Source organism: Petaurus breviceps, unplaced genomic scaffold (assembly GCF_028583685.1).
Source record: "Petaurus breviceps papuanus isolate PSGF00001 unplaced genomic scaffold, PetGlider_PUasm1.0 90721, whole genome shotgun sequence".
Taxonomy (NCBI): Eukaryota; Metazoa; Chordata; class Mammalia; order Diprotodontia; family Petauridae; genus Petaurus; species Petaurus breviceps.
In genome coordinates, this window is record NW_027187322.1 from 6416602 (window position 1) to 6439264 (window position 22663).

At 51.3% G+C, this 22663-nt stretch overlaps 1 protein-coding gene across 1 annotated transcript in view; it reads left to right on the forward strand.

Annotated features, from left to right (window-relative positions):
• The window catches only part of ANO1 (anoctamin 1), a 96378-nt gene extending 74267 nt beyond the window's left edge, over nucleotides 1-22111 (forward strand). The window contains exons 19-26 of the mRNA XM_069066539.1: nucleotides 1433-1490; nucleotides 2072-2172; nucleotides 2740-2879; nucleotides 5521-5673; nucleotides 11719-11771; nucleotides 13528-13712; nucleotides 16108-16213; nucleotides 20230-22111. Of these exons, the coding sequence (XP_068922640.1) occupies nucleotides 1433-1490; nucleotides 2072-2172; nucleotides 2740-2879; nucleotides 5521-5673; nucleotides 11719-11771; nucleotides 13528-13712; nucleotides 16108-16213; nucleotides 20230-20490 (1057 nt within the window). The 3' untranslated portion in view covers nucleotides 20491-22111. The remainder of the gene's footprint in view (nucleotides 1-1432; nucleotides 1491-2071; nucleotides 2173-2739; nucleotides 2880-5520; nucleotides 5674-11718; nucleotides 11772-13527; nucleotides 13713-16107; nucleotides 16214-20229) is intronic.
• The last annotated feature ends 552 nt before the right edge of the window (nucleotides 22112-22663 follow it).

The following is a 22663-nucleotide window of genomic DNA, read 5'->3' on the forward strand; positions in this document are numbered from 1 at the left end:
CATTCCAGGTTACCCCTCTAGAGCTCTAAGCCTGGAGTCAGGAAAACCTGAGTTCACATCCTGCCTCTGACACTTGCTAACTGTGAACTTGAGCGAGTCACTTAATCTTTATTTGCTTCAGTTTCCTCATCTGTAAAATAGGGATAATAACATCTCCCTCCCAGAATTCTGATGGGAACCATGGAAAATGCTGGCTTTGTGGCCCACTATTATTATTATTTTATTTAAAGGGGGTCAAAAGTTGCACAAATATCTCTGGGAACTTCTTCCAATCAAAATCCCATTTTTTTCAGTCATGTCCAACTCTGTGACCCCATTACTGGAATGATTTGCCATTTCCTCCTTCAGCTCATTTTACAGGTGAGGAAACTGAGGCAAACAGGGTTAAATGACTTTCCCAGGGTCACCCAGTTAGGAAGTGTCTGACGCCAGATTTGAAATCATGGCACTTTGCCACTGTGATGCCATCAGCTGCCGTCCCAGGGCTATGGGACGATTGGTGATTTCTTCCAATCAAAAAGCCTGTGGATTGGCTTGTCTGGCCATGAAGCCAGCTCAGAGCAGCTCTGCTAAGAAGACCCAGGACACCCCACCTCCCCCCTTTCTACAGCAACTCCCCACCTCCACCAGCAGGGCACTTGTTTCACAGGAGAAGCCCCAGGAAACCACTACTTTCCAAAACCCTTTGGTCTTCCATTGCAATGAAAAAGAGGAGAGAAAGGCAAAGATGGGGAAAAGAGTCCTCTCCTTCCCCCAGCTTCTACTTCAATCTCCTTCAGTGTGTGTGTGTGTTGGGGGGGGGGTGTCTGTGTGTGTGTGTGTCTGTGTGTGTCTGTGTGTGTGTCTGTGTCTGTGTGTCAGTCATAGAGAGAGGAAAGAGAGAGAGTTTCACAACAAGCCTCCCAGGCCTGGAGCCTCTTGTATTGGGTAGGAGGGTCTGTCTCATGGCCATGAAGTGTATGGAGAGACTAGGGCATGGTCCTGGGGCACCACACACTGCTTGGTTCGAGATGGCTTCCAGGGCTGACCCAGCCTCTGCTAAGATGCTGAGCTCATTGTCCTCCCTACCCCCACTTTGGGGCAACATTCTCCCCATCCTCCATCCTTGTTTTCCTGTTGGGGAAGATAAATGTCTTTCTTCTTGACTCTCTTACACTTTTAAGGGATGTTTACAGGGGAGACAGGGGTCAGACTGAATGTTGGCAAAGCAGAAACATCTGTGGTATTTTAGCAGCAGACGAGAGTGTGGAGATAGCATGGCTTCAGCCCGGTCCCACTTCAAAGAGTCCCTTAGACCAGCAGACCCTCCGGTCATGCTCCCCACCCCTCCCACCAGAGCAGTGGGGAGGGGGGAGGGGAGGAAGAGCTGCTCTCCCACGATGCTTCAGGAGCTGGGCTTCCTACTCATCACCCCCTCCCCCTCATCTTCTAGGTTTGTCGGACGCCCGGGAGACTACGTCTATATCTTTCATTCCTTCCGCATGGAAGAGGTAACTGGCCCTCCCCAGGGCTCCCCACCCAGCTCTGGCCTTGATTCCATCACCTGTCCCTTTGGGCCTTTCAAAGAAAGCAGCTGACTTGGGGAAGCAGTGATGGCCGCCAATCCCTGCTTATGCCGTCCCCAGATCCTCAGCTGAGCTTGGATCTTGCACAGTCCACCTCTTTAGACTGTGGCCCCCAAACAGGATATTTCCCTGGATTTAAAAACAAGATAAATATCAACACATGTAGACCAGACTGGCAGCATTGCCTAATGGGTAGAGCATTAGCCATCCATGTCTGGTTGATAGCCAGGTTACAGCTCAGTGAGTGCCCTCTGGACTTCAGTCTCCCCAGGTCTGATGAGAAGCATTGACCTCGGTGCTCTCCCAGGGGCTCACTAAGGTTTTCTCTTCCCAGGAAACACTGGGCTTGGCAGAGAGATGCTTCTGAGTGGCTCAGAGCCCCCTGCCCCCACCCCAGCTCGCTTGGCAGGGTTAGGGAGGGGGAGTGGAGGGGAAGAGGCGGAGAAGGAGACAGGAGAGGGGACCGGCGGAGACTGATGAGCTCTCCTTCCCTTCTGCTGTCCCAGTGTGCGCCTGGAGGCTGTTTGATGGAGCTCTGTATCCAGCTTAGCATTATCATGTTGGGCAAACAGCTGATTCAGAACAACCTGTTCGAGATTGGCATCCCGTAAGTGACCCCCCATGGGGGGCGGGGCAGCTTGAAGGGGCCCGGGCTGGGGCCCTAGAGCAGCCAAGAGTGTGGTCCCCCACTGGGGTGGAGTGGGGGCTTCTCTGCCCCCTATGCAGGAAGCTGGATTGGATGACCCTGAAGGCCCCTTCCATGCCCCCCACAAAAGTCCCTGGCAGTGAGTGCATGGAAATGTGGGGGCCTTTGGATTCACCTCCTTGGGCATCAGGACAGTCTGATGAACCTTCCAACTTTCTCTGGGCAGCATGGAGAGATAGGGAACATGAGTTGGAAAGAGCCCTAGTCCAAGCGTTAGACTTCTACATGTGTTACCTGTGTGACCTTGAACAAGTCATTTTCTTTCTGGGCCCCCATTTCCACATCTGCTCTCCCTGAGTTTTATATAGGTTCAAGAATAAGGGTGGGAGGAGGGATCTCAACATTGTAATTAATGTAGGGTTTTCTCCATGGCCTGAGTCATGTTAATTACTTGGTAGAACTAAGATGGCTGCACCTGACAGTTGGCTGCCCCCAAAGCTAATTAATGCCACCTCATCTGTCTTCCAGAAAAATGAAGAAATTTTTCCGCTACTTAAAACAGCATGGACCAATTGACCATGAAGAGTCCGCCAAGAAGAAGCAGCGGTACGAGGTGGATTACAACCTGGAACCCTTTGCAGGGCTGACTCCAGAGTACATGGAGATGAGTGAGTGAGACTTAAAGGAATTCGGACTGTGTGGCAGTGTGGGTGCCTCCCGGGAGGCAGGGCCGCCCCGTCTGCAGAAGGCACTGCCTGGGAGGCAGGGCCGCCTCGTCTGCAGAAGGCACTGCAGGCAGGGCTGCCTCCTCTGCAGAAGGCACTGCAGGCAGGGCCGCCTCGTCTGCAAAAGGCACTGCAGGCAGGGACGTCTCCTCTGCAGAAGGCACTGCAGGCAGGGCCGCCTCCTCTGCAGAAGGCACTGCAGGCAGGGACGTCTCCTCTACAGAAGGCACTGCAGAGGGGTGGGGGAAGCTGCCAGGACACAGCTCTCCTGCTTCGCAGTTTTGACAAAGGGAAAGAGGAATTTTCATCAAATTCCCAGTGGGAAGCACTCCTTTCCTTCACTGTCACTCTTTCCTTTCCCCAACTTCTGATGGTTCCCCATGTTCTGGAAGTAATCAGCCTTGTCCTGGAAGGGCCCAGTGTGACAGGTCCAACTGAGATAAATAAGCCTATGATGGATAGTTATCCAAAGGCCAGCTCACCATCCAAGCTAAGTTTGGAGGAGCACCTCTTCAAAAGGCTGGCCACAGCCATCCATTGGGATCCTTGATTAAGGCAATGAGGGGTTAGGATGGGGGTGGGGGGAGGCAGGGGGCAGCACTGACAGGATGGAATCATGGCTCTTTGGGAGATGTCTGATTCAGGGCCAAAAATTACAGGTCATCATTCTGTGATCACCCCCAAACCCTGGGCAAGACTGTCTTCTCTCTGCTACCCCTTAGAGTCAGGGTCTGTGGCATCCAGAGGACCACACAGATGTTTCCTCTACCTCAGTTTGAGTGAGAATGAAGAAGATAGCACTGGGCAAAGCATTCTGGGTAGTTGTCCTCCTAGAGGGAGGAATTCCTTCTCTTACAAGTATTGTTTTAAACAAACCGAGTTCCTAACGTTCCAAAAGGACTTTCCAGGGAACTGGGCAGGAGTAGAGTACAGGAATTTACTCCTGTACATATACAAAGAGCTTTGAGATTTAATATGGGAAAAGATTTCTGTTCAGTCCAGGCAATAAGCATGCATTTATTAAGTGCCTGCTGTATTCCAGGTGCTGTGCAAAGCACCTGTAATTCCAAAAAAGGCAGACGTTCGGTCTCTTCATTCAAAGAGCGCCTAGCCTAATGGACAGCACCACATCTAAATAAAAGATGGAGCAGTGGATGGGACTGGCCCCTGGGAGGGGAAGGTGCTCCAAGCCTCTGGCCCGCCCACTGTATTCCTGAAGTGACATTGAGTTCAGTTACAACATAGCTCCCGGGGTTGGTAGGGCGTGGGGGCAGCATCCTGCTCTAACAAGGTTTCCTCATGGTCGGTGAGGCCTCTGGAGCTCTCCTGTGTTACTGGCTTTCTGGGCAGGTTGGTGTCTTTAGGGTTCATCTTTTACTCTTCATATTTGGGGGGATGAGCCTCCCATCCCCTGGGGGCTTCATCTCCCAACAGTAGTCTTTGCTGGCTGTGGAGGTGGAGTTCCTGGAGGGCTGGGTCCGGGCTGGGCAGGCAGTGGCTGATACAGGTGTTTGGGTCAGTGGCAGCCTCACTGGTCTGGTGCTTGAAGCTGACAAAGCACTTTTCTCCTGAGCACCTCAGGGGGCACCGATGTTACTCTTTCCCATTTTCAGATGAGGCAGTGTGATGTAGTAGAGTGGGAATCAGGAAGAGTTGACTTCTGCTTCCTCTTCAGACACTCTCTAGCTTGGTGCCTCAGCCAGCCAGGGAAGACCCACCCACTCCGGGATAGCTGTGATTTGGGCCAAAGCTCAGGGCTCTGTATTTGGGACGCAACAACTCCAGGTGTGAGGGAGGTGATGAGAGGGACGGGATGGCCGTTCCCTCTCACCACCAACTCCATGCTCTTCCTTGGCAGAGTGTGCACACCCAGCTCCATAGGAAGCGCCCCGATCCCACAGACTGCAGGGAGTGAAGACCAGGTACCCAGGGGTGTGGCCAGGAAAAGGCCTGAGCTCGTGTCAGGAAGCACAGCTTGGCCCCCGCGGGCCATTTTGTTCTGAGGGCTTGAGACAGCTCACCTAAAGCCAGAATGGCTCTCAGGGCTCATCCTTTTCCATTGCTTTCATGTTTTACAAACTAGTGACCAGGAAGGTTAAGGGTCTTGCCTAAGGTTTCACAGCTAACTATGGCCAAGGTCTTTCTTCAGTACATAGAAAGGGCTGTTGAGGGAGTACCTAAGATCCCAGGCCCTCTGTGACTTAGGAGTTAACCTGTGCAGCTTCTCCACCCATTCCTCACCCTAGGACTCTCAGGAGTCTGTCGGTATTGAGTGCTGCTATAGCTGAAGGCTTCCTCCTCTGGAGCCAGTCTTCCAAAACAGCCAATCAGGGGCCTCAAAAAGAAGACACCCTGCTGGTCCCAGGGCCCTTGCTTGAACCCTTTCTTATGTCATCAGACCTGCCATGGTGCTTTAGATCTCAGGGTGCCACACCATGGTGTCAATTCATAGAAGGCCTTGAGTGAATCAGTTGTCCAGAAGGTGCCTTTCTCCCAAAGGTTAAAGCCACCCAGCTGGGTCAGGGCACCCTTAGACACCCACATATATACATAGATCATAAATACATCCTCATCTTTCTTCCAGTAATCCAGTTTGGGTTTGTCACCCTGTTCGTTGCCTCTTTCCCACTGGCACCTCTGTTTGCCCTGCTGAACAACATCATAGAAATCCGTCTGGATGCCAAGAAGTTTGTTACTGAGCTCCGGAGACCTGTGGCAGTCAGAGCGAAAGACATAGGTAAGTAAGGAGAGAAAAGAGTAAGGCCATCATTTGTTGGTCCCTCAAATTCCCCAGCAGCCCTAAACCCAATTGTTCAGAGAGTGAGTATCTGATGGAGACCTCCTGTGTCTGGACACTTTCACCTTGCTATCACTGAACCCACTGACCCAGCCCCTTCCTAGGAGCTGCTGCTTCTCACAGAATCACTGGGGACAGTCTGTCAGCCCAAGGTCCAGGATGCTCCAGGGGGGCCAGAGCACTAAGGGCTGCCTTAATGGGGCAGCCTAGCAGTCTGGCATTGCAGACAGAGCCAGACCTGGGCTCAAGTCATGCCCCTCACATGCAGAGGCTGGGCAACTCTGAGCAAGTCCCCTAACATCTCAGTGCAGGCAGGCCAGCCCTGGCAGAGGGCATTTCTCCATTGGCAGTTTGCTGTCAGTGAAGTCACAGTTCTGGTCCCTGTAAACTGGGAAAGAGGATAGCTTTGAGGACTCAGCTCCTATTTTCCAAGTGATAAAACTAAGGAGAAAAGACTTGAAACTCCAGCAATGTCATCTGTCCCTGTCACGTGAAGAACAGTGGGAAGAACCAGCAATCTTTTACCGGGGGGGATGCTGCATAGCATCTTCCGGTGCTTGGAAGGCTGCTGGCGAGAGGAGAGACTGGCACTTCTTGGCTCGCCCCTGCGAGCAGGACTGGAGCAGTTGCCATTGGAAAGAGGCTGAATTAGTCTACATAGAAAGAAAGCTCTCTAAGCAGTCGAATGAGCCTATACTGGAATGGGCAGTTTCAGGAGCTGAGGAGGGATGGCCGTTTGCCAGGCAGTATAGGCAAGATTCCTCTGCGGGTGTCAGCCAGCCTGATGGCCTCCGGGACCCCGGGCTCAGCGTCATAGGCTTCGCTGCAGACTCCCCTCCAACTCTGTGCAGGTTCCTCCTCTTGGCTCTCCATACCATCCCCCTTGGGGATTGTTCCCACCGCTTCCATTCTCCCGTCTCTCTGCTGAGCCCCTTGTCACCAGGTGCCTGTTGGACAGCTCCCACCAGATGGGCCACAAGCTCCTCCAACTCAACATAGCCAAATCAGAAGTGATTCTGTCACCCCCACAATGCAGCCCTGCTGCTCCCTCCAGGGGTGTCTCTGGGCCTTCTGGATCCTCAGCTGCCTGGCCCCAGGCTCCTCTGAGACTTCCCTCACTCCCACTCCACACATCCGATCAGCTGCCAAATCTTGCAGAGACTGGCACCCCCCTCCCCTCTCTCCACTTCTGCAGCCCCTGCTTTGGTTCAGGCCTCTCTCCCGCTTCATTTGGCCTCTTCTCAGGTCCTATTTCCTGTTCTCTCTGCCTCTAAGCACTCCTTTGCAGTTTGTCTTCCTTGCTGCTGCCAAAGGGATATGCCTAATCCTGGCTCTGACTTCTCCCCGTGCCCAGGCATATCAGCACCTGCTTCGGGCCCCACATCTGGGAGGCGGCAGAGGAGATGCCCAGACCTGGCGCTTCCTGATTCCAAGGCCAGCTTGCCCACTAGCCACTGCATAACATGAGTGCTTCTCACCTAGCCCATAGTGGACACTTATTTATAAATGCAAGCCAGAAGGGACCTCTGGGATCATCATCTTCAAAGCCCCTCCTCTAACCAAGCAGGAAACTGAGGTCCAAAGGTTCAGTTCCATGCAACACATTCCTTTTATACGCCTTGTCAAAGTGTCCTGCTGTTGGCACTGAGTTGCTGCTGCCAATGCCCCTGCCCCCACCCCAGTTTACTTTCTCCTAGAGGGTCCTAGTAAATGGGTACACTGGACATGAAGGAATGTGACAGACAAAAGAGGAGGTTCAGATGATGTCCATTTGGGTCTGTGCTCCAGCAGCTTGTATCAGTGTGCCCTGTTCTACCTCCAAGGGCCAGGAAGCCAGAGAGCGGTCTCCTTCCCTGTCTCTGGGGCAGATGGTTCTTTGGACTCACTTCTGGTTGTGGCTTTTTGTCCTCTTTTGTGAAGGGTTATTCCCCCCTCCCCCCTAGCCCTGCGCCCTTAGCCCTGGAGCATTTCCAGTTGTCCCTGGCTAAGGAGCCTCAGGAGTCATGTCCCAGTCTCTGCTCTGGACCTCTCCACCTGAGTGGCCTCGGACACATGGCTTCACTTGCCTGAGGGGCCATTTCTCTCCCTGTGGGCTGAGAGGGTTGGACACCGGGCCTCGGACTGGGGCTAACCCTTGGCTTAATTTCCTCTGAACTCTTGCTCCCTTGGCTGACTCCTGCAGAGTTAGCTGGCCTTTACCTGGTTCCTGTCTGGTCTTCAGAACCCCGAATCTGACTCTTCTTTCCGGGGCTTGTTTGTGGACTCCATGAGTGTGCCCTTCCTGAAAAGAGAGTCCTTTGGTCTTGTGCCTATGATCCATGGTCAGGCCTGGAGCAGCCAGCCCCAGGCAGGGGAAGGGAGTTCAGGGGGCTGGCTACAAAAAGGATGCCTTTTCTCACATTGGGCGCCAGTTCCAGCAGCGCGTGACTATTGCCAAAGCAGCTCTAGGTGAGACGCTAAAGCCTGTGCCCCTCGGGCATCCCTACGAGATTGGGCCAAGTCCCTACATGCATCCCTCTGCCCTAGAAGGATCAGGGAGGCTCTGAGAAGCTTGGCTGGCCTGATGGCTTGGCTTGGTCTAGAGACACCTCAGGTGAAGCAAGTTCAACTGGGAGTGGTGGAGGGAGACCCCAAGTTCCCTGCAGAAGGAGAGGCAAGTCCCCCTGGCCTGGGGCCTCCCCTGCCTCTTTCCCCACCATGAGACTGGAGCTGCTGCTCAGTTGCTGGTTGTGATAACAATCAGCAGCCCCTCCCAAGGTGGAAAACCTTTCCCAGGGGAAACCCAAAAGCATTGCTACAACCCAGTCCTGCCCATAGTTCCCAGAGCCAGAGCTAGAAGGACCCTCCTGGGCCAGCCCCAACCCTCTGCCCACTTGGCAGCGTTTTAGATAGAGGCCTGACTCAGATACTAGCTGTGTAACCCCTAGACAAATCACTTTAGCCTCAGTTTCCTCATCTGGAAACTGGGGCTAATAATAGCAAAGTTGTTGTGAGGATCAAGTTTTTACAGTGAAGAAAACAGATGCAGCCTAGATTGCCCAGGCAGTGTGCAGCGGCACCAGGATTTAACCATGGTCCTTCTGAGTTCAGCTTGGGGGCTTGGCCCTGACCACCAAGACCGAGGAGTCCTAGTCACTCATCCTGGCATTCGCGGCTCTCTGTCCACTCTACCTTCCCCCTCCTGACTTGGGCAAAGGCAGAGCTAACCCAGCAAGCATCCAGAGACAGGCAATTTGGTCTGAGAAGGAAGGGCCTTCAGTCTGCACCATACAAGACTGCTTGAAGGAACCAATAGTTAACCTGCAGAAGATGTTTGGAAGGCAGTGATGGTGAATATCTGTCAGATTTTGAGTTGATTTGGTCCATTGGGTCCCAGGGCAGAACCAGGAACAGTGGGTGCAAGTGACCAAGAAATACATTTGGGCTCAAGATAAAGTAAAGCTTCTTAGTCATGGGAGCTGTCTCGGAGGGGAATGAGCTGCCTAGGAGGTAGCGAGCCTCTCATCACTAGAAGGCTCCAAGAAGATATCTTGTGACTGCCTCCTAGTGCTTCCTGAAAGAGTCCTTCTGTCCCCCCCTAGGCCGAGTCATTCCTCCACATCTCTACTTCTGCCGGTTCCCCCTCCTCACTGCTTGTCCATATCTGCCCTGCCTTGAACACGTCCCAGAGCATCACTGAGGCCCCACAGCCCTCTCCTTCCTCTGACCTCCCTGGCCAGCCCAAACCTGGACATGTCCTTCAGCTATGGCCCACTTGTCTGAGGCCAATCTGCTCAGATTCTTCTGTGACCCCTTGAGTTACAGGGAAGGAAGGTGTCAGCTACTCCATTGTACCCCCCAAATAGGGCTGAAGCACACAGTAGGCATCAAGTGCATGGTCATTGAATTTAGACACTTATTAGGCATTTCCTCTATGCAAGAGTTTGCTGGGGCCAAAAATGACCCAATCAAGTTCATTCAGGCTGTGACAGATGTTGCAGAGACACCAGCTCCCAGAGGTAGGAGGGACCTCAGAGGCGTTGATTCCAGCCCATCCATGCACAGTAATCCCTTCTACCATCCCCACAAGTGGCCGCCCAACCAGCTTTCTGACCTCCAGTAATGGGGAGACCATCACCCATCCCAGTCAGCCTACTCTGACAGCTTCTCTTCACCTCAAGCCCAAGTTGACTTCTTTGCAGAGACCAAGCACAATAATCAGTTGATCAGGTCTTTATTGAGTGCCTACTGTGTGCCAGCACCTGGCTGGGTACTGAAGATGCAAAGGAAAGTCCTGCCTTCAGAGAGTACCTCTCTACCAAGGAAGACAATGCAGGCACATGCCAACCTTAGAGGTTTGCACCAAAGAGATCCAAAAGGATCGGGGCCATTTTGGTGTGGAGAGAAGTAGCAGCAGCTTCAGTGGGTATGGGGGGCCTTCTGCAGAGGAGAATGGCATTCTGAGAGGTGGAGGTGAGGAGGGACAATATGCCCAGACAAAGAAATGAAAGCAGAAAACAGAGCTCCATGTCTGAGCAGCAGCAAGCAGCCAGCTTGGCTGAGCTACAGCCCGTGCCAAGGAGAGTCTCGCATCACAAAGTGGGGAAAAAAAGACAGGGGCTGGTTTGGGAAGGGTCCCAAATGCCAGCAGGAAGTAGCAGGGATCACTGGAGCTTCTTGAGCAGGAGAGTTCTTTGGCCACATCTTTACTTAGGGACCTCTCCTTGGCAGCTCAGATGGGGCTGGGCTGGAGCCAGGGAGACCAGCCGCAAGGCTTTTGCACGAATTCAGATGACGGGTGATGACTGCTCTTTCGGGAGACAATTCCTCGACACTGTCACATCTGACACCTCTTGTCTTGTCTTCTCGAGAATAAACAGGCCGAGTTCAGTTCCTCCCTCGGGTCTGGATGGTTTGCTCTCGGCTCCTTCCCCATCCTAACTACCTTCCTGGATGCCCTCCAGCTTATCAAGGTCCTTTCTGGATTGGTGCCCACAAGTGACTCCCCAGGGGGTCTGCCCAAGGAAGGACAGCAGGACTGTGGCCCTCTCACCCTGGAGGCTGAGCCTTTCTTTTCCACCCCAAGATCGGGCCAGCATTGTTCTGTGCCTGTGGACCTACTCCTGGCTTGAGGGCAAGAGGGAAGCATTGACCCCACATTGTGAGCGGAAGCAGCTGGGCCGCTTCCCTGGCATCTGCTAAGGCCCTCCTTCTCTGGGGTAATGAGAGGATGAATAAGCGCTGTGTATACTCCAAGTCTGAATTATTCCTCCTGTGTTTACACATGCGATCCGGCAGAAGCCTGCCCTCCCAGGCACCCCCTCCTAATGTAAGCTGACTGGTGGCAGGGGTGGGAATGGTTTACTTGGGGAACGCCAGCCATGTTTCCAGGAAGCCTCATCTACCTTGACATATGACCCAAGACCCTGGCAGGCTTGGGGGGCCCCTCAGGAATTCCATTCGGAGCTCATTCCCAGGGCCTGCCCCAGCCTCGCTGACCATTGTTCCGTCCGAAGTTGGCTCCCCAGGCAGAGTGGCCCATAGTGCATGGATCTGGCCACCACTCCTGGGGAATTTGAGACCCTTTGGTCCAGGCCTAAACGGAAGCTGAGCTGGGCTGTATTTATGTTGGGAGCCTTTTCTAAGCAAATAATCAGTGTAAACAAGAGAAGATAGTCCAACGTGCTTAAGGGGAATGAGCTGGCCCTGGCAAACACTTCCTTCTAAATGGCAGATTAGCTAATGATCACATCTCATCTGTTCATTAAAGCAGGTTCCTTAAGGACCTCCTCAGTGCCCAGTCCTCATTCTAGTCCTGGCTATGGCCCCCTCACCCTCACCCCATCGCAAAGAATCCAATGGGCATTCTTTTCAAATAAGGCTCTTCATGGATTCTAATGGCTCTTGTCCCCAGCTGGTCCTGACTGACCGTGTTTGGCCACCTTGATGAACCCAAAGAAAGCAGCCCTCACTCTGACTTCATCTGGGGTTCTTTCCTTCCTCTAGGCATCTGGTACAATATTCTCCGAGGCATTGGAAAGCTGGCTGTTATCATCAATGTAAGTACAATGACTACCCAAGAAGCAAGGGCATCGGTGTGGAGCTGGTCAGTGGACTGGGTGCATGAAGATTGGGTGCATCCAGGGCCCCTGCAAGGTCCAGGCCCTTCTCTCACCTCCCCTACTGTTTCATCCCCTGAATGGCCATTTGGTTAATTAGAAGAGGTGAGATCGCTGACCTCCAGAGAGTTAAACCCAGATAAAGAAATTGTTTCCCTTCCAGAAGTTTGTCTCTTGAGCTCCTAGATAAGTTGGGGGGCCTTAGAGACCCCTGAGGCCAGGTCCCTCATTTTACAGATGCCTCAGGGAAAGTGACTTGCCCAGGGCCACATAGCCAATCAATGTCTAAGTTAGGATTTAAATTCAGGTCCTCCTGACTCTGAGATGTATTACACCTCCTAGCCCCCTCCTTATATTGACTGGGGCTTGGCTAGTTTGGAGATAAAAAACCATACAAACTCATACTAGAGCTTTCTTTGTCACAGCCTCAGGAAAAGCCCAGAGGATTCAAAACTAAAAAAGACTTCAGAGGTCAGATAGTCTAATCCCTTCTTGTGACAGACAAGGAAACTGAGGCCCAGAGAAGCAGAGACTGGCCTAAGTTCCCATGGGACATCAGTAATGGAGCTGAGGTCCCCTCATGTCGTCCCGCTGAGGCCGGGTGCCAGAGTGAGAAAAGGTGGGCTTCTGGACTTACCAGGCCTGGCTTTAGATCCTCCCTCTTATGTAGGTGCTGTGTGACTTTGGGGAAAGCACTTGACTTCTGGACTGCACTTTCCTCAATTGCATTTAGCATGTGCACGCTGGGCCTGGTGGTCACTTCCCATGCAGTCTCCTTGGCCAGTTCCCTAAGTAGGAGGAAGTCTGGCAGCTGGGCAGTGTCTTTCAAGCCCCGTGCTCCCGATCAGAAGCCAGCAGACTTTTGTCCAAGAAGGCCAGAGGCTGCTTCTCCAGCAGCCAAAGCCTGTCCTTGGGGTAGCCAATCAGCACAGGCTTACCCAATCTATGAAACACCTGTTGTGCCTGGAGCCCAGGGAGGCACCCAGCCATTGTCCCAACAACATCTTAGTAATCTCACCAAGAATAGATTGGCAGGGAGCCCTCCCTTGGACTCCTCAAGGCATCTCTGGAGGTGTTGTCTGTGGCTGCTGCCTCCAGACCAGGGCTACACCAATGGGTAGACAAGGATCAGCTTCCTTGCCAGGGTGGGGTTTGAAGAACAGCCTTAGTCTCTCTCACTGGCTTTTCCCAGTATTGACATTTCCCCAAGACTCTAGGCTTTGTCTTAAGGCCTCCAGTGTCCCCAGTACACAAGAGCGAGGACACATGGACATGAGGCCATCATCAGCCTGGTTGGACTGGATTTATCTGGTTCACCAGAGTTCTGAAGGCATGGAGCACAGGGCCAAGAAATCTGGGCAGGGGAGAGGGAAGAAGGCCCAGAGCACAGAGCACTGCTTGGGAATGGGGCTGGCCAATGGGATCTCGTATTGTGGAGTGGAGGGCCTGGAATATTGGGCTGAGGGGGGTGGGGTGCAGAGAGGCCATCTACAGGAGTTCCAGCCAGCACCTTGCTCAGGGCTGCCTGCTCAAAGGTCTCACTTCATTCAGGGCACAGTGAAATGGGAACAAGGCAGGTTTACTCAGAGAAAGTCCTGAGGCCTTCCTTCCCCAGGATGGAACTGGGCTAGGACCCGCCATGTGCTGGGTGGCTAGGCCATCTTTGTGCCACTGACTCTCTTCTCTGTGGCCTTAGGCCTTCGTCATCTCCTTCACCTCAGACTTCATTCCCCGGCTCGTGTATCGCTACATGTACAGCTCCAATGGCTCCATGCATGGCTTTGTGAACCACACCCTCTCCTACTTCAACGTCAGCGACTTCCAAGCTGGGACGGCTCCCGACAATCCCATGGAACTGGGTTATGAGGTGCAGATCTGCAGGTATGGCCCCTTACAAAAAGGAGAAGCACACAGTGGGAGTGCTGGCCTAGTGCTGGCCTAGCCTGGGGTTGGGACAGCATACCTTCCCTCCCCTGGGCATCCCTGATGATGGAAGCAGAGCTCCTCATCCTCAGTGTCACCCTCTCTGTCCTCAGGCTCTTGGGGGAAGCCAGCAGCTGGACAGGTGGAGGTGGACATCAATGGCCAGAGAGGATGGGCCAGCAAATTTAACTAGCAGGGAGCAAACTGGGCTTTGCCCCCAGGTGCTGACATCTGGGGAGGCGGGCTTCCTCCCATGATGAAAATGTTTAAGTTGTGACTCTGAAATCCAGTGATACCTCAGTAATCTGACAATTCAGCCTGGCCATTCTCTTCTACCTACACCAGGGGTGGGGAAATCTGCAGCCCCCTAGGCCCTCAAGTGCATCCCTTTGACTGGATCCAAACTTCACAGAACAAATCCCCTTTGTAAAAGGATTTGTTCCATAGAACTTGGACGCACCGGAAGACCTAGAAGGCCCCCAGCCCTGACCTATCCTGTCTATATCTTCTGTGTGCATGGTTATTTGTCATTAGAATGGCAGCTCCTTGAGGGCAGACACAGAATTTTTGCCTTTCCTTTTATCTACCTAATAGAGTTGGGACCCCACCCGGGGCCTCTTCCCCATACTGCCTCTGTTCCCCAATGTACCCCTCCCTCCCTACCCAAAGACTAAGGCACTCCCATATCACCCTCTTAGTGGCCCCAGGAGTATTTTTTCCTTAATGCCAGCTTGTGTCACAGGCATGAAGTCATCAACCTTCCTGGCACCCGACTGAAGCAAGTGAGGGCTAGTCTTTGCCTTTGGGGAAAGAAACAATGGGGCCTTGTGGGGAGCAAGCTGGGAGAGCCCTTAGCTGCCAGTACCCCTCACTGGCCTTGCTTCTCTTTTCCTGGAGCCTGCTGTCCTAGACCACAACAGCCTTCTCTCTTCCTGGTCTGCAGAGCCGGCCTTGGCTCACTCTGGCTGCTTCTAAGCTGAAAGCCCTCTGAGCATGGGTCTGGAGGGAGGACCAGATCAGGCTAAGGTGGGACTGCCTCTGGTGTCCAGAGGTGCTGTGGTGACCTGACTCTGTCCCTCTGGGGCTGCTCTGTGGGGCAGCTTGGAATCACAGAAGGGGATGGAGAGTCTGACTTTTCTTAAAGCCCCTTGATGTAAAGCCCCTAGGAGGGCAAGGGCTTTGCCCCAGGTTGTGTAGCAATCTGGTCATGGTGCCCTAGAAATCAGGCCTGTTGACTCCCAGCCCAGGGCTGGCTCTGCCTTGCCACCTGGTCTGTGCCAGCCATGTGTGGCAGTGGGACAGCTCCTCCATATTCCCAGGGCTGCTGTGGGATTCCCCAAGCAGGCAGAAAACATGTCCCTGGTGGCCCATGGCTCTCAGCCTTGACTCAACCAGAAGAGCTGGTTTGGGGTGACTCTGCCCTTCCCTTTTCCAGGGAAAATTTTCCCCTCATCCCATCCTTGGAACTTGCCCTACTGGCTTTGCAGACACAGTCTCATCAGGAGCCTGGCACTCTGGGAAACTGAGGCAGGAGTAAGAGGAAGAGTCTTGAATTGGGTTTCTGGTCCTAACTCTGACACTAACAACTGTGTGACCTTGGGCAATTCACTTCTTGTCCCTGGACCTCAGTTTCCCCAGCTGTAAGGTGAAAGGGACAGAGACGTGATCTCTAAGGCCTCTTTCCATTTCTAACTTTCACCTCCCCATTCTCTTTTGTTTTTATGAATGTTCCTTGCCCTGAAAACAGAGCCTAGGACAGAATCGGTGCTTAATAAATGCTAGCTGGCCCTTCCAGTCCCGGGCCGATCACACACAAGCGGCGTCTCTCATCTCCTTGGCTCAGTCCATGTCCCAGCACCATCTTCAGGGGTCAGCCTGGCCACAGCCCCTTATTCAGGGTCTTCCATGCTGCCTGTCATCTCGTGGGTGGTGTCTCACCCATGGGCTGGACCAAGGGTCAGTGGTGAAACTTGTCTGCCAGGGAGCACTTTGGACACTTTTCCTGTACACCCTCAGCCCCTCCTGGCTTAGCTCACACACCGCCCCCCCTTCCACTCCTCCTTCTTCTTGAGGTCTTGCTCCCTGATTGCTGCCCCTCCAATGACCTTCCCTCTTCTTTGCCTGTGCTCACAGGGGGGAACATTGTCTCCCCAATAGGACAGAAGGCCCTTGAGGGCAGGAACCCTGGCTTTTATCTTGGGACCCCCAGTGCCTAACATGGATTCACCCATTTGTAGTCTTAGAAGATGGCCTGGCACACAGCAGGTGCTTAATAAATGCCTAACCAATGAATGAATACAAGAAACCCAGGTCCTGTTTAAAGCCTTGTCTGGCCTCCTCTTGTCTTCTACAGGTACAAAGATTACCGAGAGCCTCCTTGGTCGGAAAACAAGTACGAGATATCCAAGGACTTCTGGGCCGTGCTGGCCGCCCGCCTGGCCTTTGTGATCGTCTTCCAGGTACCTGGGCAGGTCCAGACCCCTCATGTGGCATCTGGACATAAGCCGTACAATCCCAGAGCCAAGGGTCCTTGGGAGGTTTGGTTCCCCCCCTCACCTGAGCAGTGGGTTCAGTTTGAATCTGTCACCAAATCTTGTCATTGCTCCCTTCACAATATCTTGTCTATGTCTCCCCTCTCTCTTCCCTACACAGGCTCCCATAGCCTCTTACTTGGACTGTTCAAATTACCTCCTAGTTGGCTAAAGTGTCTCCAATCTGTGCTCCACTCTGCTGCCAAAGGAATTTCCTTCAGCTCTGGTCTGACTCTAACTCTACCCCACCCAATCCCTATAAACTCCAGTGGCTCCTTCTTGCTTCCGAGGTCAAATCTAAAATCCTTCGTTTGACCTTTAAAGCCCTTCCTGCCTTTACAGTCTTCTCACACATCCCCTCCCTCCTTTGACCCCAATGCACACCCTCTACAATCCAGCTCCCCTGGTGTCCTCGCAGTGGCTCACATGCTCCAGCCTTCCATCTCATCTCTGCTTTTTCACTGGCTGTCTCCCTCCTCATTTCCACCTCCCATTTTTCTCCAGCTCCCACTTTCTGCAGAATTCCTTTGCCCATCCCTTCCAATGGTGGTGCCTTCTCCTCACCATCATCTTCCATCTTTGAATATATCTTAGATGTCTATCATTGTCTCCTTCATCAGAATGTAAACTCCTGGACAACAGGGACCATTTTTGTCTTGCTTTGTATCATCAGCATTTGGCATAGTGCCTGGCACACAGTGACCACTTACCACGCAAGACTGGCACAGTAAGAATGGGCAGCCATGGGAAGACTCTGTAGGCTTGGGATTGGATGCATTAGGGAATCACTGTGTGTTCTTAAGGAGAAGAGTGACCTAATGATAAGGGTATTTGAGCAGTCCTGGTCTCCTTGCTGTAAGTAGTGTGACCAATCTTAGAAAGTGTCAGGTTCCTTCTTCCTTGGAGGTCTTCAGGCAGAGGCAAGATGTCCACTTGTTGGGCATGAAGTAGTAGAGATTCATTTTTGGGGGTTGGACTAGTTGGCCGCTGCTAAGTACTGGTAGAATTCTAAAGTTCTGTGATTGGTGGGCACAGGAGAGAATAGAGGCATGGATTCCACCAAGGAGGCTGTCACAAGAATCTAGGCATAATCTGAGGGGGGAGGGGAAGGTGGAGGTGTGAAGGGAGTGCTGCAGAAATAAGAAAGAGAGGGACAGATCTGAGAGGTGTGGATAAAGGAGAGAGAACAGGATGTGGTAATGAGGGGACAGATAAGGTATCAATGATGAAATCAGGATTGAGGGATTTGGGGCTCGTTTGGGGCAAGTGGCAGTTAGACACCCAAGCAGACATCATTAGCAGGTCATACTTGGATTTTAGAACTGAAAGGGACTTCGGAGCTCATTTGGCCCAATGTTCTGAAGCCTTCTAGAGAATCAATGAAGATGATATCTCCCTCTGCTAGAATGCACACTCTTTGAGGTCAAGGATTGTCTCACTTTTGGATCTGTATTTCCAGAGCTCAGCACAGTGCTTGGCATATAGTCAGCACCTAACAAATTTCATTTATTTATTCAAGAATGGAAAGAGGTCAGGGCTTGACAATCATTCCAGCATTATCCATGTCCAGGTGGTAATTGGAAGAACATCAGCTAATGAGCTCATCCAAGGAGGGAGGCCAACAAATGACCAAACATAGAGCCTTGGGGAGGTGCTAGTAGTTCAATAGGAGGGGAAAAGGGGAAGGCTTGTGGGGGCTGGAAAAAGAATGCTTGGAGCTAAGGGTAGGAGGAGTTTCAATGAAACATCAGCAATATGAGATAACCAGGGGAGAGACCAACGGGTGGGGCCTCTCAGAGGACTTTCCCAGGAGAAACTCCCTAAAGACAGCCCTGAGAAAATGTCCTTTCTTCCCTTTGCAGAAGTGAGGGCCTATGAGTGTGGAGCAGGGCACACCCTGTCAGGCTCAATTGGAGATCTTTCTCTTTTTTTCTTCTTTGTTACAAAGGATGGTTCACTGGGTAGGGGTGGGAAAGGAATGTAGGTGGAAATGAATGGAAAGGAAAACAAAATGTGTTGGTGAACATTTTAAATTAATTTTTAAAAAACATCTCTTTATTTCCTAGAGCACTAATTGGGAGAAGTTAAGATGTCAGGTCCATAAAAACTACACAGACAAAGGTCTGGGCCTTGACTACCAGAATTCCTTAAAGAAACATATGCACACTGAGGACCTGAGCCCCGGCTGTTGTATTTGATGCTCCTTAGAGAGTGGCCTTGGGCAGCCAGGTGGTGCCATAGTGCATGCAGAACCAGAGCTGGGGTCAAGAAGACTCATCTTTTTTTAAATTCAAATCTGGCCTCAGGCACTTATTGACTATGTGACCCTGGGCAAGTCACTTAGCCCTGCTTGCCTCCCTTTCCTCATCTGTTAAATGAACTGGAGAAGGAAATAGCAAACCTCTCCAGTGTCTGCCAAGAAAACCCCAAATGGGGTCATGGAGAGTTGTACACAACTGAAAATCATTGGTTGACAGCAACAGAGAGCAGTCTATATCAGCCTGTTGTCACTTCTTTCTCTCTTCAACAAGATATTGAGTGGTAAAGGGGGAAAACCATTTGTCTCTGTAAATTAGGCTGGAAAGAGCTCTCCAGCAGAAAGCAGGGCCCAAACCACGGCCCAGTCCTAGGCAGAGCTCCAGAGTCATGTACCAGCGGTGACGTCTGGACTGAGAGAACCCAATCCCAAGCTCTAGGTTGTGACTTTCCAAACCATGTGGAAGCCTAGGGCTGTAGGTTATAGCAGTCAAGAGAGTAGCTTCTGGAAGAAGCAGATCCTTCAGTTCCTTTTGCCCATCAGGGCCAGCTTGTAGGAATGGTGATTGCAAAGAAAGGTGGGTCACCCTGTAGAGTCAGCAGAAAGCTGCTGGCCTCCCTTGCCCATGTGCTCTGACTCATGCTTAAAGTAGGCACAGCATGGGTATAACCATGAGGCCAGAGGTTTCAAGGCATCTTAGGGAGAAGATGCAAATGATGATTATAGCACCATGGACAGAGCCATGCAGGCTATCCCAGGTGCTTGGCAAATGCCTATCGATAGAATTAATCAGTTTGGCATGGACCAAAGGACCTTGACTGGGCAGAAGAGCAAGTTTGCCTGTCAGGTCATTGCCTACCCACTTCTCCATGGTATTGGCTAATAGTACTGTGACATACAGGATCAGCTGAAGAACCTGGAGATGGCACTGAGATGCAGTGAAAAGACACCCAAACCTGGAGTCACCAAGCCTCCCCCCACAGTTCTAGATCTGTGATCCTTGGAGAACCTGAGATGCCATCTTGAAAGTGTTTGGAGCACAATGTAGGGGAAAAGAGAGTGATTTGTTCTGCTTACCCTCAAAGGCAGAGCTAGGAGCAGTCAGTGGAGAGGGGGCTGCTTTGGGAGGATGTGGGCTCCCCCCTCGAAGGGTTCTGGGAGAGGGTTGGACAGCCCCTGCTGAGGATGTTGGAGAACGCATTCTTACTGGACTTAAATGGTCTCTGAGATCTCTTCCACCTAAAAAATTCAGAATGATGATTCCTACAAAGTCCCGAAGTGCCTTCTGAATCCTCAGAGAAGAGGGTCATCAAGTGGTGCCGCTGTGATGAAGGAACATGAATTATTCGTGTGGGTTGGGTCACCTCCTGTGCTTGATTCACCCTCACTACTGCTGGGGAAAAGAAGGAAAGGCAAATTCCCTTCTCTTTCCTTCCTCCCCCATGGCCTCCATCCCTTGGAACTCCTGGAGTTCCCAAGCACAAGCTGTTTCTTTTTTGACATCCTGAGTAGATGACTTTCTGCTCGTTTACCCATCCCCTTCAATGGCCCCCCAGTGGAGGGGTCAGGGGACCACTCAGAGCCCAGCAATGGGTGATAGCATAGGGGTCACCGGGCACGGCTAGAAAGAAGGTTGAATTCTTATGGTGGTGATTTCCCTTCCACCCTTCTTCTCTCTTCCCCCCAGAACCTGGTCATGTTCATGAGTGACTTCGTAGACTGGATCATCCCTGACATTCCCAAAGACATCAGCCAGCAGATTCACAAGGAGAAGGTCCTCTTGGTGGAACTGTTCATGAAGGAAGAACAGGGCAAGCAGCAGATGCTGGACACCTTGAAGGAGAAAGATACCCTCCAGGGTGACAACTGCACTAACCACAGCCCCACGTTCCCCAGGACCCAGGGAGACAGCACAGCAGCCAGGCACTCCTACCACGTGGCGATTTAGTGGGAGGGAGGCTCAGAATTCCAGAACCCTGGGGCACACGTGCAAGCCACTCTGCCTGCAATGCCGCAGGCCTCGTGGACAGCCTGACACAGGGGCCAGAGCCAGTCAATGCCTGTGGCACCTGTGCTGAGCAGAGATTATCTTCTTGCAGAAACGGAGGACCACGTCCTGATGGGACATTTTTTTCCTTTTTTTTCTTTTTGCACAAACTGTAATGCAGGGAATCTCTCTCTCTCTCTCTCTCTATTTAAGGTTAATTTAAAAAAAAGTTGATGGTGATGCCCATAGAGTCAATGCAGATAGCAGATACTTACTAGAAACAGATCTCTGAAGACTCATTAGTGTCTTTTCTGCTGAAAGATGAGCAAGGGTCACCAGAGGAAAAAACCTTTTTAACTTTTTTGATGCCTTAACATGTAGACAAAGCAGTTTTCCTAGATGCAAGCCTGAGCTCCAAGCAGCAGAGGGAGTTGTCGAATCACAAGCTATGTTTGGAGGTGGGTTTTCAGAAGCTACCAGAGCAGGGGAAAAGAATTTATTTCTGCCCAGATATGTTCTTGTCCTTCATAATGGGGCTTTCCAAGCTTCCACCCAAGAAAGCCCTGCCCCAACCAGCCCAGGGAAATGGAAATTGGAGTCTGGCCTTCCAGGTCCCAGATGCAGTGCATGCTGGGAGGAGCAGAGTGTGACCTGCCATCGGAGGAAGGGACTCTAGACCACCCCCACATGCCCCAGTGGCCAAGCCCAATGTATACTGTCCCTCTCCTTCCCCTATCCACCCACCCCCAATCCTTTGTCAAACCCTTTAGTTCCAATGAAACCACTTTTACAAAGGACTATTAGAAGCGAGGCATCCTGAGGGGTATTTTTAGAGGCTATTTCAAGTTTTAAATAGAAGTCATACCGACTCACTCCAGAGGAGACAGTCTCAGCATCATGGTATTTATTGGTTTCAAAAATAAATTATGGGGTGAGATTGATTTTTTTTTCTGCAGTTGTCCTAAAATGTACCAGAGGTGGACAGAATTTATTATGTTAACCAAATATCTCTGCAAGGCATTTAAAAGATTGTTCCTACCAAAGATTTTTATTAATAAAGGGCTTATATTTTGGTAACACTCTCTTCTATCTTTACTTACAGGAATTTCACTATTGTACAACAGTCATTTACAAGGTTTATTAAACACACACACACACACACACACACACAGAGTTCTCGTATGTAGCAGGAGTCTTGTCCATGTACACCAAAGCCTAAGGGTCTGAGATTTCCAAAGGCCAGACCCTCTCCAAGAGAATAATGAATGTAATCACTCATCTTCTCCATTCCCTCTGTGATGGCCTGACGTTTGTGTGAGCGGCAGGCAGTCCCTGTCCCCAACACTAGGGGCTCTGATACTTTTGGTATTTGCTGAAATTGTACAAATGGATGCTTTATTTTCTCTTGTACAGGAAGTTATTTGAAATGGGGTTTTGTATATAAATATTGTATTAAAAATTAGGTGATTACCCAAAAAAATCATTTCATGGAAACAATTTTTTTTAAAGAAAAGTAAATGTACACAGATCCATGTAGTATTTTGGCTGAGCATTTATTCAAAATAAATTTAAATGCACAATCCTTTCTTAAGTTGGAGACCTTCCATTGCCCCTTTGTCTACAGGAGATTTGAAAGGTTGAAATAAGTCAGTTCAGCAGTCTAGTTGTTCAAAGTTGGAAGTGTCTTCCTTCCTTCCTTCCTTTCTTCTGGATTTTGGGTGTGTGGAGCATTTAGCTCGATATCCTAAAGGTAGTCAGTAGCCCATCTTTGGAAGTCTCCAATCACAGAATGGTGACCAGTTAATGGAAATGTTTAGGGGAGTTTCTTGTCTGAGCCTGTGTTGGACTAGGCAATCTTGGTGGTTCTATCTAGTCTGGGGCTTTATGTTTCCCTTTATGTGTGGTTGAGCAAAGCTGTGTCTGGAGTCACACTCCTGGTCCATTTACTTCAGTGGGGGGGTGGGAACCTTAGAATACTAAAATTCTAAATAGCCTCTTAAAACCAGATTCCTAAAAACCTTTAACCCTAGTCAAGTCAACAAGCCAAAGACAGTGCTGGCTCTCAAGAAGCTCATAGTCTCATGGTGGAGACAACCTGCAAACTATGTACAAATGAGTTACAGATGGAAGAAAC